General features: G+C 27.7%; 1 protein-coding gene across 6 annotated transcripts in view; it reads left to right on the forward strand.

Annotated features, from left to right (window-relative positions):
• Window positions 1–20,288, forward strand: part of LOC122506972 (guanine nucleotide-releasing factor 2) — a 57,978-nt gene that overhangs the window by 24,688 nt on the left and 13,002 nt on the right. For 5 of the 6 annotated variants that reach the window (XM_043619422.1, XM_043619417.1, XM_043619418.1 and 2 more), the window contains exons 2-4: window positions 18,775–19,165; window positions 19,306–19,533; window positions 19,753–19,938. In XM_043619422.1, the coding sequence (XP_043475357.1) occupies window positions 18,775–19,165; window positions 19,306–19,533; window positions 19,753–19,938 (805 nt within the window). Of the gene's footprint in view, window positions 1–4,479; window positions 4,886–18,774; window positions 19,166–19,305; window positions 19,534–19,752; window positions 19,939–20,288 lie in introns of those variants that run through there. The other variant, XM_043619423.1, reaches the window with a different exon arrangement.

Genomic DNA, 20,288 nt, shown 5'->3' on the forward strand with positions numbered 1-20,288 from the left:
TAAATTATTAGTAAATAAATAATTAAAATTATTTTTATAAATAATAAAATTCTTCTCAGGAATTCAATTATTTTTATAAATAATAAAATTCTTCTCAGGAATTCATTTATTTTTATAAATAATAAAATTTATAAAAATAATTGAATTTCTGAAAGAATTTTAGAATTTATAAAAATAATTCAATATGTTTTCGAAGAATTTTATCAGAATTTTTTTAAATAATTGAATGTTTTAAAAGAATTTTATTGAAAATTTTGGAAATAATTGAATTCAATCGAAAACTATTGTGAGAACATTTAAAAATAATTAATTTTTCTTAAGAATTTTTAATAAAAACTATTGAAAATGATTGTAATGTTTTTAAAAATAATTGCATTCTTTCAAGAAATTTTATTAAAAGTTGTATTAAAATTAATTTAATTCCTGCGAAGAATTTTATTATTTATGAAAATAATTTAAATCCTCCAAAGAATAATTAAATTTTTTGAAAGAATTTTATGAATAATTTTAAAATTAATTAAATTAAATCGAATTATTTAAAAACTTTTTATAAAATTCTACCGCAAAAATTCAATTATTTTCACAAGCAATAACAATTTTCACGAAAATTCAATTATTTATAAAAATTTAAATAAATTTTCAGACAAGAATACAATTATTTTTGCATAAATAATAAAATGCTTCTCAAGAATTCAATTATTTTCCCAAATAATAAAAATTTTCACGAGAATTCAATTATTTAAAAAGAATTAAATAAAATTCTTCTCAGGAATTCAATTATTTTCATAACCTATAATGAAACTCATCAAAGGATTTCAATTATTTTTAATACAATTTTTTAATGAATTCCTCGAAAAATGCAATTAAAAATTTTATTAAAATTCTTCAAAAGAATTTAATTAAATTAAAAAATTTTGATACAATTTGTTCATTAGAATTTAATAATTATTTTTAATACATTTTTTTATTTGAATTTTTTGAAAGAATTTAATTATTTAATTATTTAATTTATTTAAAAAAAATTATTCTACTTTTGGATGTAATTTATAATTTGAAAATTATGACAAAATTGAGTCGTCAAATTCAATTTTTCGATAGCTACTTTTTTTAGTTTTAAAGCTACTTTTTTAAAATTAATTATATCGAGTAGAAAGTTTGAAAATTTGAAAATATCTCTTTTGCTTTGTATCTTTTCCGATTTTTCCACAGAGGAAGAATTTTTATTTGGAGCTTGAATGCGGAAAAACTACTTCGACTTTGAATTAGAATTAGAAATCACGTTTTGCATTAAGATATTAAAATTTGAATTTTATGCGCGAATCTTCCTATATATATTGAGATGAATGATTTAATGAATGTTTAGGTACAAATATCTTTTACAAAGAAGGCAATTAATTATCTGCTCGATGACTCCATCCTCTCCCCTTTATACATGAATTAAGCAAATGAGCTTATCCAGATACAAGCCGAACGAGAAATTGAGTTCGAAATCCTAAAGCGTAATAATTGATATTAAAATTTCAAATTAGTGTCCCACATTATCACTATGTTGTGCCAAAAATATTATTTAGAGAATAAAAAAATTCCTACAAGATTCCTAGAAAAATACCTAAAAATCGACTAAAACTAATCTTTAAATAGTTCCTAAAAATCGAATCTTTAAATACAAATAAAAGATCATTGAAGAAACTTATATAATCCAGTATTTAATTTGCAATTTGCTCTGCGGCATTATTGCTTTTAAGCCTTTCATATTATGAGAGGACAGACATGGGGTGATTCACGCAGGCGTAATGGAATCGGGAAAATTAAGCTACACCGAGAGGATCGAGATTTTACCTATTCGCGGGGTGTGTAACTCAATTTTCAAATTTTACATTCAAAGGATCATCTCCAGTTAATCGGATTTGCCGCGTCTAGGAACGGAAATATTTTTGACGCTCTTTGATAAATGATGTACAATGTTTCTGTATGTATTTCGAATAATTCAGTAATCAGTATTAGGTATTTTTTTATTATTTGTTTACTGAGAATTTAAAGACAATAAAAAAAGGTATTCTGCTTTTCAAACATTTCCAAAAGAAATTAATTTCGAAAAACTATAATCGTTTTGGAAAAGGAAAAATTATTTGGACCCCTATAAAAAATGTGGAGCAGGTCGAAATTTTTTTCGGTTTCTTCCGGTGAATATTCATAAATTTTTCTTAAATTGAGAACCGTGTAAATTGTTTCACATATTTTTTTTTAATGACAATGATTTTATAGTTTTTCGTGTAAAGCAAATCGAAGGCAAAAGAAACTTAAAAAAAAAACGATAAAAAAAGGCATTTTATTTTATGGAATAATATGTATCCGAGGGTGCGGAGAAATTGCTCCAGTGTCTCCACTCACGCAATTAACAGTAAAACGTGTGAAGCACGTTCTGCTCTTGAAACTCGTACAGTTCAATAACTTGCAGACGACAAAAGCCTTTTCAATAAAACGTTATTGTAAATCCACACAAATCGGTGTTGTTGAGTATAAAGAAAGGAATATCCGACGATGAGTGTTTTCTAAATTTAGACGAAAAGATAAAGGGGACGTTGCTCATTCTTTTACCTAATCTCCACAAGAAAGTGCATAAATTAAAAAGTTTTTTTTTGAGATGAGTCAGTTAATTTGAAATTAATTACTAATGGATCTTTGCAGCAAGATTAACAATATTTCTCTGTAAGTTTCAATATAGTTTCCAAGAATATCAAATTGAGACAAAAAATGTATCAATTTGATATCCTTAGAAAAACGTTGCTTCCCAACTATTTTTTATAAGGTTTTTTTTGTCTCAATTTGATAGCCTTAGAAAAACAGTGAAAATATTGTTGGCAATGTTGTCAATATTGCTGCAAGTTCTGTGGGGTATATGAGATTTTTTTGGGGGGGAGGAAAATAAGGAGAGATTTGTAATGAAAACGAAAGATGTGTTATTAATTCGAATAAAACCACACAATGTTTTGTTTATAAACTTTTTCGATTAAAACTTCCGCGTGTGTTGAATTCTCGAAACGCGCGCGCTGAGGGAATGATTCACGCTTCAATGGAGTTCAAAATGTTTTAGAATCGAAAAAGTAAGATAAATGGATTTCGTGATTTTAGTTCGGAGTCTTGGTTTGGAAAATAGTCGACAGAATCGTAATTAGAATGAATGGTATAGTTAACTTTGATGTTTTTTACGGATGATGATGTTTCTGATAATGATTCTGAAGATGTTTCTGATAATTATGATTCTGATGATGTTTCTGATATTGATGGTTCTGATGATGATTCTGATGACATTTCTGATAATGATGGTTCTGATGTTGATTCTGATGATGTTTTTTCTGATAATGATGGTTCTGATGATGTTTCTGATAATGATGATTCTGATGATGTTTCTGATAATGCTTACATTACTTATCTAATGGTATTTAGCACTAATGCCGATGCATTTACATGAATTTTGATATTAGTTGTTTTCTTTGATACCATCCTAAATGCAAATTTTTAGTTTTGGAACAGTTTGATGATGCCAAACACAACAAACAATAGTTTCTACTTGTACTACTCCAGACTTTGATTGTTAGAATCCTCATTAGCTAACATTAGTAGTAATTTATGTTAGCAATGACATCCAAAATCAAGACGAGAATATTCGAAACCGAGAGACCGAAATCGAGCATAAAAATCAAATGTAGTTTTTAACTTCTGTTGGTATATTTACGATGCAATAACTTTTAATAAAGTTTTCCTCTTGATTTTCCGTTATTCATTAGGATCTTTTCTGTACAGTTTCTATCAAGAGAAACTTCTAAGTTGATGATAGTTTCTACGATGATAGTTCTCGTCTTTATAACTAGGATTGATACAATCATTACTAGAATTAATGGTGCGAAGTAGTGTTGCAATGTCCTATCAAGAAATTCCACTATGCAGTTCGCTTTGATACGATAGCATTAATTTATTTTTTAAAAGCTTGTATCAATGTTTTGTAAAACATTTTCATTTTTCTTTCGTTTAATTTTTGTTTTCATTTTCTCCTTTTCTCTTTCTGAATTTTCGATAACTTAACCATTTTCTTCAAGAATTTGTATCCAAACCAATAAAGCGATTAAAATTTGAAAATTTACGCATCATATGCAAACTAGATGTTGAGAAGCAAAACATAAAATTCGTCTCGTCCAAGAATAGCTGTAAATATTTCTGTTTCATCGTGGATGAAGAAGGCGAAGAAGAATAAGAAGGCAGACAGGCTAATCTTTTGTATACGAAGAAAACTTGATTTTTAGAAACGTTTTAAACTAACTAACTAACATGAGGGAGATGGAAGAAATATTGAATGCGTGGGTTGAATGATAGCGAAACAAAGAGAGAGAGTGAGAGAGAGTGAATGAACGCGAGAGAGAAACTAGAAAGAGACCAAGTAAAGTCTCCGCGTGAAGTTAGTTAGCAGTCGATGCGCACACACCACGCGTACCGGACGTCCATATATCAAGTTCCTCTTTTCAACTTTCAAAATAATATATATTTTTATTATTATTCATAGTGTCAGTGTACATTGTGTCTTGTAATTGTTACTAAATAGCATTTTCTATAAAAGTTATTTTTTCATGAATGAAATGGATCTTTGAATGTACAGCACTTCGAGTATAAACATTTGTCACGTGTATGCGACATCTCATGCGCTCGCAATTTGCTGATGCATTATTTTTAAAATAGATTGACAATCGTTTTTCCATTTATAGAAAAAATATTTTATTTACCGTGATATTTTATCAATTGAACAAAAAAAAAAAAAAATTAAACTGGAAAAGTTTGCTAATTTTTAGTGCAGCAGCAACTAACGGAAACTATTCTTCCTTAGTAGTGAGAGGTAACTTTTCATCGTATATTCTTATCATTTTAAGTGTCACTCATAATTTACAACTTTGAAAATACTTCTGACATCAGTTTTTCTTGATAAATGTATGAGCTCATGTGTCGTGTAATTTCGCGGATGAGAAAATTCATAAAGATTTTTAGAGAGTTGGTCTATACAAATGATTCTAGTATTAATGCTATAAACGATCGTAACTAAGTAAAAATTATTAATTACAATTGATACAGAATTACAGATTCTTGAAATGATTCAATATGATACTAATCGTTGTGGTTTTTTTTTTTTTATGAAAATTGTTATGATAAACTTTTAATAATATTTAAATGATGATAGAAACCTTACCCTAAAGGCTTCTCTGAAATTTATTCCATTAATAATGTTGGGAGGCTGAGTAATGAAGGGTTCACGGAGGTTATGTCTACAAACATTGAACAATGCTCTAATTTTGTTATAAATCTCATGACTCGGCAGGTCTTGAAAATGTCAGTAACATGAGCACTTGAAAATAATACACTTAATCCGTTATTATTCCCCAAAAAAAAATAGCAAAAGTAACTTAATCCCCGGAATATATAAACTTTCGCGACATTCGCGACCCTGAATAATTCATCATACTATGCAAATTTCTCTTGCTTTTTCATTCTGATATAATATTTTATTTATTTATCGCATAAAGTGCGGTGTTTCATCGCTAAGATGATTATAAATTTTTCAACTGTAATTTTTGAGATAGAAGAAAATCCTTTTAAAATATCACACACAACCTTGACTTTTGATGACATTTGAGAAATGTCACGAGACACAGAAATTAATTATTATATCGCATTGTCAGAAGGGGATATAATTATTAATTATTTTTAACTCGTCTCCAGTGGTGTTGATATTTATTAACGAAACTAATAAAAAAATTAATTGGTTATACTCTTTAATTAATTGCTCCATTCGAAAGAGAGGCAATAAGAATTAAGAAGTCATTTAATGCTCGTTCAATTTATTTTATACATTTTATATTCTGGACTCTTTCTGTTGAAACCGAGGTTGAAACAAAGTTGTGTTTAACAATTTTTTTTTTCAATTTGATGGGAAATTTTTCTTGACACAATAGCCGTAATTCTTTTTGATTAATTATAAAAATAACATTTAATTTCAGTTTTATATTTTCTCAGCTGTTTTTATTCGTTCCCTCATGTGGAATCTTTTATAAATTCTCATCACACGAGAGATGGTATTTTTTCTTCATCTATTTTATGATTTTTTCGTCTCGAATAAAATTCTTCTGCAATAAAATTCAACGTGAGATCATGTCTATTTTTTGAGTTTTCATTTAGAAGAAAGAACTTGTTTTTTGGTATATTTTTTTGCCTATTTGGAGATGGAAAATATATCATTTTATCTGCGATAAAACCGTATGTATAAAATTGGCGATTGCAGTAAATAAATGGTGTGAGAGAGAGAGATGAGATCATGGCAAGTGGATAAACGGTGGGCGGCCGAGTAATTCAGAGTGTCAGGGAAGGTCATTTGAGTCGTCCCACATATATTTTTATACATTTTGTATATACGTTTATCAATCATCCGTATTATTTTATTTTCGAAAAGGTCACATTCTTAAGGAGGCGATAGTGAAGATTTCCGCAAAGTAATTTTGAAGATTGGCATACCAATTTCGTTTCTTAGCATTAACAACAAAAAAGACTTTTTAGTTAATTCACTTTGTTTTGTTGTAACTAATTGTTTCCTCAAACAGAATTGTATTTCGTTATTGTAAACTCAATAATACTTTTTCCGAACATTGTACTATAGAATCTGAGAAATCCGGGTTCCTACAAAGAATATCAAAATTTAATCACGGTTTGCTATTTTCGATCCCCTTAAAATTAAAATACAAATTTTTAATTGAATCTTTTGAAAATAGCAGACTTGTGATTGCATATATGTTTTGCGGAGGAATTAATTAATGTGGGCAAAGTAAGATTGGCATTATATTATGATGTACGTGTCAAGGGAGATCAATCAAGTGTTCTGCTGTTTCTAGACGTCATATGGACTCTTAGTATTCATTATGAATATGAAAATCGATATACACGTCATTTGTATTATTATATATGTGCAATATCAGACATTGATGAAATTGAATCGTGAACTAGACCGAATTCCTTTCTCGATATCTCCTCTCGCGAGCAAGAATTTCAATGGCATATACACATGTCAAGAGATTTGAGGTAACATTGATATCATTCCTGAGTGAATGTTGCATAATAGATGCTTCTCTGTTTAATGTGCATTTCAAGTTTTGTTCTTTGAGATTCCAAGGTCGTTAACTGTACAATGACATGCGATTTAATGATGTACTTTTCTCATTGGAATGTTTCGTTGTAATTATCATTTCTGTATGATGATGTTTTTTATGTCACTGAAGTTCGAGTTATTTGAAAACTGCGAGGTAGTTTGGGTTTTTATAGAATTTCTAGAGATTCTTCATGTAGGTCCAAATTTAATTTCTGATTCTATAAAGCAAAAACCGAATATTTTTAAATTCGTAAAAGCATTAAAAGAAAGTAGAGTGTAAAATTTGCGTAAAAATAAGTAAGGGAATCCTTTTTGGCATTCTACAAAATACAATCAGATATAAATTCTGAATATTAAAATCAGTTATTTGTTCTTCAATTTCCGTACATAGAAAATCTAGGATGGTACATAAATTGACGGTGAAAGATGTCTTGATTTTTTCTTTAAAGATGATCTGTTTTGTTAATTGTAATTCCAAAAAATACATTATTGAATTATTTTCTTTTCAAAGTTTCTTGAAAGCTAAATAAAAGAATGTATCTTTCTAAATTTAATTTCCGCTTTGTTTGAGATGGTATAATTTTTTAAAGAATACCATACTCTCCTCGCAGATATGATACAGATATTTTGCTTTTTGTTGAGGAAAATTACATTGTGATAAAAATCTCTATTCTTTTGTAGCATTTAATCAGATTATAATCTGCTACTGTAATCGAGAAATGTTTCCTACCCTTTTATCTCGTTTGGCCATCTTTTTTATAAACGGATTGCAATTTTTAATAATTTATTGTAACCTATAATAAGTTATTTCCAAATTTTTATTTACTAATTACTAATTACAAATGAGATAAAATGAGAGTGGCTATAATGAGACTGATCTTCAATGATTTTTTAAATATATTTCAAAATCAGTTGATTATTTTGAGTAATATTGTTTATTTTGAGAAGAGGTTTTTTTTGTCGTTCATCTTCTATTTGCTTTCCTAAGGGGTTTTAATGCGAGGGGAGCAACGGAAGTACAATACAGGGAAACTGAAAGATATATTCACAAGAAAAGACTTAAAACTGAATGGTGTATTCTTTTCTTTAGTGTGTGTATGTGGTTCTTTACTTCTAAAAGAGAGCACTTTAGGTTCGTACTTTTCAGCCACTGTTCTAATGGTTGTCTTGTATACTATAGGTAGTGAAAAGTTTTACCTTTTTTTTGCGCGTGAATTTTACCATTCACCTTTTTTGGTGAATGTACCTTTTCTCTATTTACCACATAGTAAATTTTGAGTAAAAGACATTTATTTTCTTTATTTTCTTCTTTTTTTTCTATTTCAAAAATGATGACAAAATATAGTGCCACTTGTACACGTGTGCCTTAAATTTATGCTTGTGATTGATCTTTTTCTTGGTGGTTTATATATAAAAAAAAAAGTAACGAGGGGTGTACAGTTCTTCAACCCCCCCCCCCTACTTTGTATCGTTATATCTCAACGTGACTGGAACATAATTAAAACAGAAAAATAATTCTCGTTAGTGAAGCGCTCAAGGCACTTGAGATTGAATTTCAAAATTTCTTTTCTTATCTACTGTCTCAAGTAAAGAACCTTCCTCCCTTTTTTTCCCCAACTATCTTAAGCATTGCCGCATTAAATTAGAGCGCACAAATCTTTCTCTCACTTCCGAGTCATTCATTCATTCATTCATTCATTTTTCTTTAGAAAGGAAAACAGTTGTTAAAAAAGATTTTTTCCTTAATTGCAAAAAAAAATTTGTTCCATCATCTGTTTAAATATGTTTCGACATAATTTCTAGGAAAATTATATATTCCTTCCGGATTTGATTTTTAATTCCGGTATTTGCATTTTTAAGGAACGTTTTTTTCTTCTTCGTTTAGTCCTTTTAGTCTTTTAGGCATTTTTACTTTTAAGATTTGAATGGACGAATTATTTAAAAAGTCACGTTCTATTTTTTTATTTTCGTCGACTAATGGAACTTTTATTTACTTTCTTTTTTAGAAAGGAGTAACTTTACTTTTCCCGTTCTTCACTTTCTTTTTATTATACCATTAGGGAAAAATTAAATTATCAAACTATTTGAATTCTTTTATGTGATCAATAAATTATCCGCACCGCTATCCTTTGAAAGCCTCACTAAATAAGAAGGATTTTACCATTTCGGTTTTTCTTTTGATAGTTTTTTTTTTAATTTAAGTTTGTATTTTCGTTTTTAGAACATTCTAAATCAAAAATTAATGGAAATTGCATTTAGTAACGACACGTTTGTATTGAAATTGAACCGTTATGTAGAAGTATCGATTCAGACTCATACTGCCTTTTGGGAGAATTTTATTTCACTAATATATTATCCCCGCAACGAGCCATGAAATTTCAAACTCTGAATACGAATCCAGACATCGTTCCCTGGACATTAAAGTAGTAGATAATTGCAAAACCAAATGGAATGGTTCTTGGCACATGCGGCTAATTTTCCCCAACTTTGGCAAATTCTTTTTTATACCCCGATTCTTCGAGTGTCTTGCAAAATTGTACCGGGGTTAACTTAATGGTATCAAATTACAACGAATTGATACCAAAATTGTGTATCAAATCTAAAGTTAATCTAAATTTTTTGCGTCAACTTGAACATCAAAATTTTTCTTTTTAGTAAAGTTTAACATGTAGGAAAAAAAAGAAAGTTCCTGCGCATACTTTCGAAAAATAAAAAAATATTTTGAAGTTATAAATACCTGATATTTTATAGAGTGTCTATTTCTTTAAATCTGTTAAACTAAAGTATGTCAGCCATATAATGTTTCTAAATTAGAATCTTAGGAAAACTCTTGGTTCACATTTTATATGGCTGGTGCATTAACCTCCTGGTTATTTTCGTCTATATTCTCGTGTCACGGAATGCAGACAGTCCTAAATGCAAACTCATTCTTAACACGAGTCTTATGTCGCATCCTAAACAATCTTTTTTTTCCCCTCTTGTTATTTATAATCCTCCTGATATGAATTTCGGGATAAATTATGTAGTGAATACAGAAGTTCTCTGTGTCGAGTATATAAATTATCACGGGAATAATTTTAAATCTATAGGTGATAAAGTGAATAAAATTTCACCTCTGCAATGTAGACTAGCATATAATAATTTTTCAGGTTTCTAATTGAAAAAATGGCACTATAATCCTTGGCCAACCCTCTTCTTCTATATACGATTTCGTTTTCCCGTTGCCAAAGAGGCAGTAAAAACGAGAATATAAAATCGTTGGCAAAAGTTCATTTATTCTTTTTTTCCTCGTTAATAGCTTTATCGGAATTTAAATTTTTTCTCCACCAGCGCCTTGATAATGGTATTTCGATTTTAGATAAATAATTCTTCGATAGTGAGACAATAACAACTGATCATTGGGACATTTAGAGGCAGTAACATATACTTAGGAGCATTGTATTGATGTGGTAAAATTTATATTTATACGTAGGTTCATAATTCAAAATCCATTAGTCTATGTGCGGCTCCTAACGAACCCGCGGGTAATCAATTTCGAAGAGAGAGAGAGAGAGAGAATTATTATTATTGGCTTTGGTGTCTAAAGTCACCTGATGAGAAACGGCAAGGAGAAGTGAAAATGAGATTATTGACTTTCCCCATTGCCTTCACACACCATTCTATACCTTATTAATTAGTTGGTAAATCGGTTTCGAAATTGAGGCTTTTGTCACACAAAAACCCCGAAATGGAAATTAGAATATTATTTCCGAAGTTGGATATCATCCAAAGTTCTTCCCGATGGCTTATAGTTTAACAAAAGTAGCTCTTAGGAATATTGCAGAAAAAAGTTTCATTCATCAATTGTTTTACTATTCAGGTGTATTTAAAATTTTGAATATTGCTTTAATTAATAAATTAATAGAAATTGAAACTATTAATTAGTGAGCGAAAGAATTAATGAATTTGGAAAAAGTGAAGAAATGGAAATTGATGAACGAGTGTATAGTAAGGGAAAGTGCCTTTTTAGAGACTTCGGTTTTAAAATCGATTGTTATCACAGTTAGTTTAGAATCTAATAATGCAGGACAAAGTGAATTTGCACCTGTAATAAAATTCTGTTTCACGTTGGTTGTCTGGAATAATTTCTGTACCCTCTATGGTATTCTCTATAATTTGTGGTTGGTTAGGTGACCTGTGTGAAGTTGGCTTTTTTTGGGAAGGTGGTTTTCTCAATTCCGATGTGTTAATTCTGATTGATATTGCATTAGGAGTGTTGATAGCAACTTATTAGCAAGTATTTATGATAATTACAGTTGATGATAATTCCATTTGATGATAGTTACAGATGATGGTTGGGGATGATAGTTACAGATGGATATCTCTTAAATTGTAAAATTAAAATTTTTAAAAAAAGTACCTACTTTATTAAATGATTCAAAAGTAAAAACTTTATGGAAGTTCTTCAATATAATTAAGTTATTTAAAAAAATTATTGTCAGAAATAGAACAAATTAAGAAAGCTACCACTGCTAATAATTTCAGAAAATGTTAGTTACTATTGATGATGACTAAACATTGATGACAGCAACAACTAATCATGATTAGAGGAGCATCCTCATGACGATAATTCTAATCAATTAATTCTTAGCCATTAGAGAAGAGTATGCTGTTCAAAAATCCCCAAATTTCATTTCAACAAAGAGTACAGAATCTAGAATTTCCGCAGAAACAAAAAATCATTTTTATTCCACACCAATTTTTATCTCCCAATGTTTGTAATGTAAATAGTGTTTATTGGGCAAATGCGACTGTATTTTTTCTCATTCAAAGCAGATAGTGAATTTAACCACGAATACCCCCCTGAATCATAGCAATTTGCATAAAGGTTGTCTGCATACGTCTCCCTGCATTCCCTTTGGTCTCTCTGCTATACTATATAGTATATAGTGTCCATAGTAGTCCATATTCTCTATACACATGAATGTGGAGATGTATGGACTCAACCTTTATATATAGTTATACATAGGTTCAACTCCATACAATCTATATAGGTATATGCCGTCTATATGTAGATTGTCGAGAGATACTGACAGTGTCAGTCTATTATCAGGATGGGCATTCTGAGCCTTTAGTGAAATCACGTCTATCTGATTCGGATTTCAAACCAAAATTCGTGAATAGAACTTGATTTCCGTACCAATCTCTCGTTGGTATTCGTACAATCTCCATTTCCCATAAATATACAATATAAATACAATTGTCGCGCGAGTCTCTAATTCATTATCAGCATTTTTTTTTCATTCGCCGCATGTTCTGCATTTTAGTATTCGCGATGAGGTACGACGTACGAATTCTTCTCTTTTTATTTCTGATAATATTACACGGAAAGAAAAAGTCCGTCAATCATTAATAGACTAGTATATTACTTTGAGACGGGACACAAAATCATTGAATGGATAACATACTTTGAGTCACAATCAGTGACGAGTTGCTTGCTAAAATTTAGAAAACTGTCATCAATATATAAAACTCGTTCACTAAAATTTAGAAAACTGTCTATTAAATTTTCTATGACTATCAAAAGCATTCAAAAAATTCAACTTCTTTCAGAATTATCCCTAATTTTAGACACTATTTGGTACAGAATGAACACATTTTTTTCGTTGCACAGTTCCGATATTTTATTTACACTCTTAGACGCTTTAGACCAACACATTTTCCAACACATTTTCGCACTTATAATAACTACACGTAGAAACGCACACTTATAACACTTTAAGTTTAGAAGCAAACTGTTCTTATATACCAAATAACAAAATTTTTCACAACTTGTGAGAAATGATTTTGCACTAATAACTACTTTTTAATTAGCGAGAAATATAAAAGAAAATATATTTTTATCAAGGTCAATTTCTAGACGCAATTCAACTGCAAATTATTAGTTAAGTTAAATATTCACATTACACATAATAGTATATAGGGATATGTATAGCAGACAGCAAAAACACATGGACTATAGAGAAACCGGAAGAAATGCGCATCGGTACACTGCGCAACAATGCGCTAGTGAAGAGCGCCGATTTAGAATACGAGTCAACTAACGTTTCACAAACTTTCACTAATGATTCGTAAACATTCAAACAGCCATTGATAACAATTCAGCATTAAATCTAAAACAATTGGTCACATACTGGCATTCTAATCAATCCATGACTCGTTTTCAATCGTTAAGTAAAGTTAAGCAACCATCAACGGAAAAAGAGTCCCGTCTCAAAGTAATATACTAATCCATTAATGGTTGACGGACTTTTTCTTTCCGTGTAACTGCAAATTTTTATCAGTTGGAAATGTTGTCAACTGAAATTATCATCATCATCATTAGGAACTAGAAATGGTATTAATAATATCAACTGCAATTATCATCACCTGTAGGTATCATCATCATTTGTGGCTACAAATGATGATACCTACAGTTGATGATAATTGCAGTTGATAATGTTAGTGGTTACAAAATGATGATGTCATCATTAATTGTAATCATAATTGTTGTTGCCAATCTCGATTTAATTGTATAACCATTATCAGATGATGTTTACGGATGATAGTCTGCAACTATAATTACAGACAATGTTTTCAGATGATGGTTGCGAATGATAGTTACAATTAAAGAGATATCCATCTGCAACCATCATCTAAAAACATTATCTGTAATTATAGTTGCAGACTATCATCCGTAACCATCATCTGTAACCATTATCTGTAACTATAGTTCCAGATAATGGTTACAGATGATAGTTGATACAGATGGACATCTCTTTAATTGTAACCATTAAATTAAATTTTTGTGACAACCCTGTTGTTTATTATTATTATTCTATTTATTAAATTATTTTTTTATTAATTACAATATTATTTTATTATTAAATTACATATATATTACAATTTATTATTACAAATATTGAAAAAGAAAAGGAGAAACGTGTTGTTGTTTTTTCTCTTGAGCAAATAAAAATCTAATTCCAACAAATGGAGTAACGTATGCGTGTAGAATATTTGTTGAACTGGACAAAAGGTGCCGAGAGCAATATTGCCTTTCATGACGATTTATTGTCTCGTTGACTGTCCATCCAAGTAAATAATGAATGAATAACAGGAAAAAAGGGAAATCGGCATCGAATGCACAATTCAATATACTGTTTCCATAAGAGAGACAATTGTCGTATGTTTCTATATGGGCAATTCCACGTGAGATTTCAGTCGACCTCTTAAAATCGGCCAAAAATATTTTTTTTCTATTCTGTATTGAAAAAAAACAGATACGTATTTTTTTATTATTTTTTTGGAGGCCAAATTTTTGAGTTATGAATTTTCAAAATTTTCGCTTTTTAAATGTAGGTATATTTTTAATGTCAGATAACTCAAAAAATATTGCTTCTTTTTATTTTTTGACAAGAGAAAAAAAGTTTTGTTTTTCTCTCTACTTTTGAATAATCATAACAACAAATTTTTTTTTTCATTTTTTATTAAAAAAATAAAAAAATTTTATAAACAAATTAATTTTTTTTAACTTTGGGTATGATAAATTTTTAATTTTCTTTTTTTAAAACATACCTGGAAATGATAAGAAGGTTTTGCAAAAAGTTTCAGAGTGGGCCTGACAAGTTTGATGGGTCCAAAAAAATAATTATGCTGTCCATGCAGGTCGCACGCACGTGGCACAATGGGATTTTTTTACAATTTATTATTAAAAATTGTCTAGAGCCTACAAATTTTATCGGATTTTGATTATTATTGAATTTTTAGGCTCTAAACAATTTTTAATAATAAATTGTAAAAAAATCAAATTGTGCCACGTGCGTGCGACCTGCACGGAGAGCTTAATTATTTTTTTGGACCCATCAAACTTGTCAGGCCCACTCTGAAACTTTTTGCAAAACCTTCTTATCATTTCCAGGTATGTTTTAAAAAAAGAAAATTAAAAATTTATCATACCCAAAGTTAAAAAAAATTAATTTGTTTATAAAATTTTTTTATTTTTCTAATAAAAAATGAAAAAAAAATTTGTTGTTATGATTATTCAAAAGTAGAGAGAAAAACAAAACTTTTTTTCTCTTGTCAAAAAATGAAAAGAAGCAATATTTTTTGAGTTATCTGACATTAAAAATATACCTACATTTAAAAAGCGAAAATTTTGAAAATTCATAACTCAAAAATTTGGCCTCCAAAAAAATAATAAAAAAATACGTATCTGTTTTTTTTCAATACAGAATAGAAAAAAAATATTTTTGGCTGATTTTAAGAGGTCGACTGAAATCTCACGTGGAATTGCCCATATATACATACAATGTGTGTGTTTTATATATACCCTGCGGTTATCGAGTGGATTAATTATTAAATATTTCATAACGTTCTCACAAACTTTTATTACACAATTAATTATACAATTTCCCATGCAACAATCACATTTATCTCTCATCGCTATTATTGAAAACGAATTGTTCTTTTTTTCTTGCTTCTTTTAATTTTAATTTTAACGTTTTTCAATTTTTAATTTAATTGTTGGGTATCAATTTTTAATTATTAATTTTGTCGTTCAATCAACATTTATTTTAATCAATTTTTTATTATTGTTTTTAATAACAATTATATTAGGGGCGAAACGCAGAAACGAATTTATATTTATTAATTGTTTATTTATATTTATTATTTATTTATATTTATTATTTATTTATATTTATTAATTATTTAATTATATTTATTATTTATTTATATTTATTATTATTTACCTATTTATATTTATTAATTATTATTAATTAAATAATTTATTATAAAGTATGAAAATTAAAAAAAAATTTTTTAATTATAGAAGTAAAATTTGTTATATATATTTTAAATAAATTTTGTAGCTCTGCGTTGACATGAAATTAAATTTGGTGAATATTTAATAAATAACAGTTGTTTGGAAGTAATTCAGTTTAAATGCGACATTAATTAAATATTAAAGCAGCGCCTTGTTGTATGCAACTCGCATACATACGTACCTGACATGCAATAATGAGTTGCCTGTTGACAGGCGCCTTTTGTTTTGTAAACACGTTATTATTAAAGGGCCATTAACTCTTATCCGCAATCTGAAAACCTTTGGCATTTAAAACACGAAATTGTCCGTTAAACATTTTTAATTGAAATTGTTTTTCAATGCTTAACACTTTTTATCTTATACACTCTAACACGTTTATTATTAACGTTATTATCTTATTGATAATTGAAAACTTTTTTTTTAAAGATCGAATTCAAATTTTTCTGGAGTTAGTTAAATTTTTTTTAAATATTATTAACATTTATTAAATTATTTACTAAAAATAAAGGATTTATAGAAGAATTTTAGTAAAAAAACACTAAAAAAATGAATGTTATAGAAGTTACAAATAATTGCAGAAATTCAATTATGTTCAAAATTTTTTTTTAAAATTCTCGTCAACATTTCAATTATCTTTATAAATAATAAAACTCTTCTTCAAAATTCAATTATTTTCAAAAATTTTCCTCAATTCAATTATTTTAAATTATCTAGTATTTTAATAAAATTTTCTAAAAGAATTCAATTATTTAAATAAAATTTTAATAAAATTCTACGCAAACATTTAATTATTGTCATAAATAATAAAAATTTCCCAGGAATTCAATTATGTTAAAAAATTTTTTTTTAAAAATCTCGACAAAATTTCAATTATCTCTATAAACAATAAAACTCTTCTTCAAAATTCAATTATGTTAAAATTTTTTAATAAAATTCATTCTAAAAATTTAATTATTTGGAAAAATTTTCCTCAATTCAATTATTTTCAATTATCTACTATTTTTATAAAATTTTCTAAAAGAATTCAATTATTAAAATAAAATTTTAATAAAATTCGTTCTAAGAATGTAATTATTTTTAAAAATTTTCCTCAATTCAATTACTTTCAATTATCTACTATTTTAATCAAATTTTCTAAAAGAATTCAATTATTTTAATAAAATTCTACGCAAACATTTAATTATTTTCATAAATAATACAAATTTCCCAGGAATTCAATTATTTTTAATACAATTTTTATCAAATTCCTCGAGAAATGTAATTATTCTTAAATTAATAATTTATGAAAATAATTGAATTTGTGCAAAGAATTTTATTAAATTTTTTTTAAATAATTGAATTCTTTTGAAAAATTTTATTAAAATAGTAGATTTTGAAAATATTTGAATTTAACGAAGAACTTAATTATAATTATAATTGAATTCTTGCAAAAAATTTTCCAATACTTGAAAATAATTACATTTTCCGAGGAATTTATTTAAAATTGTATTAAAAGTAATTGAAATCCTGTGAATAATTTTATTATAAATAAAAATAATTGAATTCTTAGAACGAATTTTATTACATTTTTTTAAATAATTGGATTTATGTGAAGAATTTTATTATTTATGAAAATAATTGAATTCTTGCAACGAATTTTATTATATATTTTTTAAATAATTGATTTCTTTTAAGAAATTTTATTAAAATATAGTAGATTTTGAAAATATTTTAATTTCAGCGAAAAATTTAATTATTTGTGAAATATAATTGAATTCTTACAAAAAAATTTCCAATACTTGAAAATAATTACATTTTTCGAGAAATTCATTTAAAATTGTATAAAAAATAATTGAAATCCTGTGAAAAATTTAATTTGAAAAAATTTAATTAATTAAAAAATTGATAAAAATAATTAAATTCTTACAACGAATTTTCCAATACTTGAAAATAATTACATTTTTCGAGAAATTTATTTTAAAATAATTGAAATCGTATGAAAAATTTTATTATTATAAATGAAAATAATTGAATTCTTAGAACGAATTTCATTATATTCTTTTAAATAATTTAATTTATGTAAAAAATTTTATTACTTGTAAAAATAATTGAATTCTTGTGAAAGGATTTTATTATAGAATTTTTGTAAATAATTTTATTTTTTTTGAAAAATTTTATGGAAATTTAATATAATAATATTATAATATTTTAATATTTTTAGAAATTGTTACTTTCAAAATTTTGAATTTGAAATTTTTGAAAATCTTCATTCCTAGGAAAAAATAATAATGATTAAATATTTATGTAAAAAAGAAGTTATTGCTGTTTTGGAATAACTTTACAATAAAAGAAATTTGTAAATAAATGTAATAGAACATTTTTTTGAGTGTCTATTAATTTTTAGAGTAAATCGCAAAATATTCTTTAGGGTCAGGGGAAAATTGAAAATTTAGTCTGGAAATTGGGGAAAAACAAAATTAAATTTTTGTTGCAACCCTGAAATTATTTATAATATTGAAAGTTATAATACAATTTTTAACGGAAAAATGTGATTTTAAAACGAAATTTAAAAAAAATTAAATTTTTGTGGCAACCCTGAAATTATTTATAATATTGAATATTAAAATACAATTTTTAACGGAAAAATGTAATTTAAAAAAAAAAAAAATTTTTTTAAATTAAATTTTTGTGGCGACCCTGAAATTATTTATAATATTAAAAATTGAAATACAATTTTTTAACGGAAAAAATGTGATTTGTTTTTCTTTTTTAGAAGTTGAGGAGAGATCGGGAGGAAAAGCGCGTGGCGGGAAGCTTGCGCGTCGGGCCCGTTCTTTCAAGGAGGACTTCCTGGAGAAATTGTCACAAATGCGTTCTCCAGGAGGTAGCACTGGAGGCGGTGGCAGTGCAGCCGGTACCCGGGCGGCCTCACCCTCATCTCCTCGCACTCCTCGTGACAAGACTGCAGCCACTGAGAATCAGGACAAAAATCCTCTTCGTGATCTTCACATACACGTTCGCCAGGTTCAATTGGCCCTTCTGCACTTTCGCGATGTCGTGTCGAAAAACAAGCTCGAGATGCTTCCGGGAAACGGTACCATCGTCCTGGATACTGTCACGACAATACACACTGTACTCAAGTCTTACCTCCTCTCCGAGAACAGGTATATCAATCATTTTATTTATTTTCGCTCGACAAGAAAAAAAGAAATTTCTTCTTTTACATTTTTATTTCTTAAAAATTGTATAAATATAATCTAAAATTGTTATTCTCCTTTTTTATAATTCTGAATTTTGTTTTTAGCTCGACATTGGGCTCGGCAACGAATCAAGTGTACCAAGCACTGGCACAATTGCTGAAACTTTGCGATGACGTGTTGCTGCATGGAGATCAATCTTCAGCTCTAGACACGGAGAATGTTAATCATGTTATTGGTCTGGTGGAGGATGCTGTTAAAAATCTAGTGACACTGGCGCAAGAGAAAATTTCCAGTCGACAGAAACCTCCACCAGTTGCTGGGAGTAATAATAGGTATTTTTTTCTCCCAATTCTCTAAGAATCAACAATTTAAATTAACTTTTCTGAATTTATTTTCGTGAATTTATTTATTATTTAAATGGATTTTGTTTATTATTATTTACATGAATTGTTTTATTATCTGTATGAATTTATTTATTACTTATTTAAAAATTATTTGTCATGATTGATTGTTTTATGAAGATTATATTATTGAAATATTTTTCTTGTCAGAACGTCGGGATATAGTTCGGAATTGACAGCTCAACGGAATTCTCTACCTGACATTCCACTGACACCGAGGGAGCGACAGATTTTAGAACAGGCAGCGACAACCAGCAGCTTAGTTCGTAGTTCACACAGTTCTGAATCAATCCTTAGAGATTCGAGTCCACCCCCGAAACCCCCTCTTCCTGATAGGTAATATCATTTTTCTTTTCTTTCTGAAATTATTTTTTAAAATCTTAATTTTGAATTCTCCTTGAATTATTTTTTCAAATTAAAAACTTTTAATTAACAATTAATTTAAAAACCATAGCTTTTTTTTCTTATTATTGTAAATAATTAAATTCTAGAATAACTTTCTTAAAGTTTATTATTAACTTAGAAAAAATTTTAGTTTAAAACAGTCAATTATTTTCATAAGTAATAAAATTCTTCGCAAAATTTCAATTATTTTCATAAAAATTTTAATTTAAAACAGTCAATTATTTTCATAATTAATAAAATTCTTCGTAGCAATTTAATTACTTTTAATACAATTTAAATGG

The sequence above is a fragment of the Leptopilina heterotoma genome, unplaced genomic scaffold (assembly GCF_015476425.1).
Source record: "Leptopilina heterotoma isolate Lh14 unplaced genomic scaffold, ASM1547642v1 Lhet_44, whole genome shotgun sequence".
NCBI classification, from domain to species: domain Eukaryota; kingdom Metazoa; phylum Arthropoda; class Insecta; order Hymenoptera; family Figitidae; genus Leptopilina; species Leptopilina heterotoma.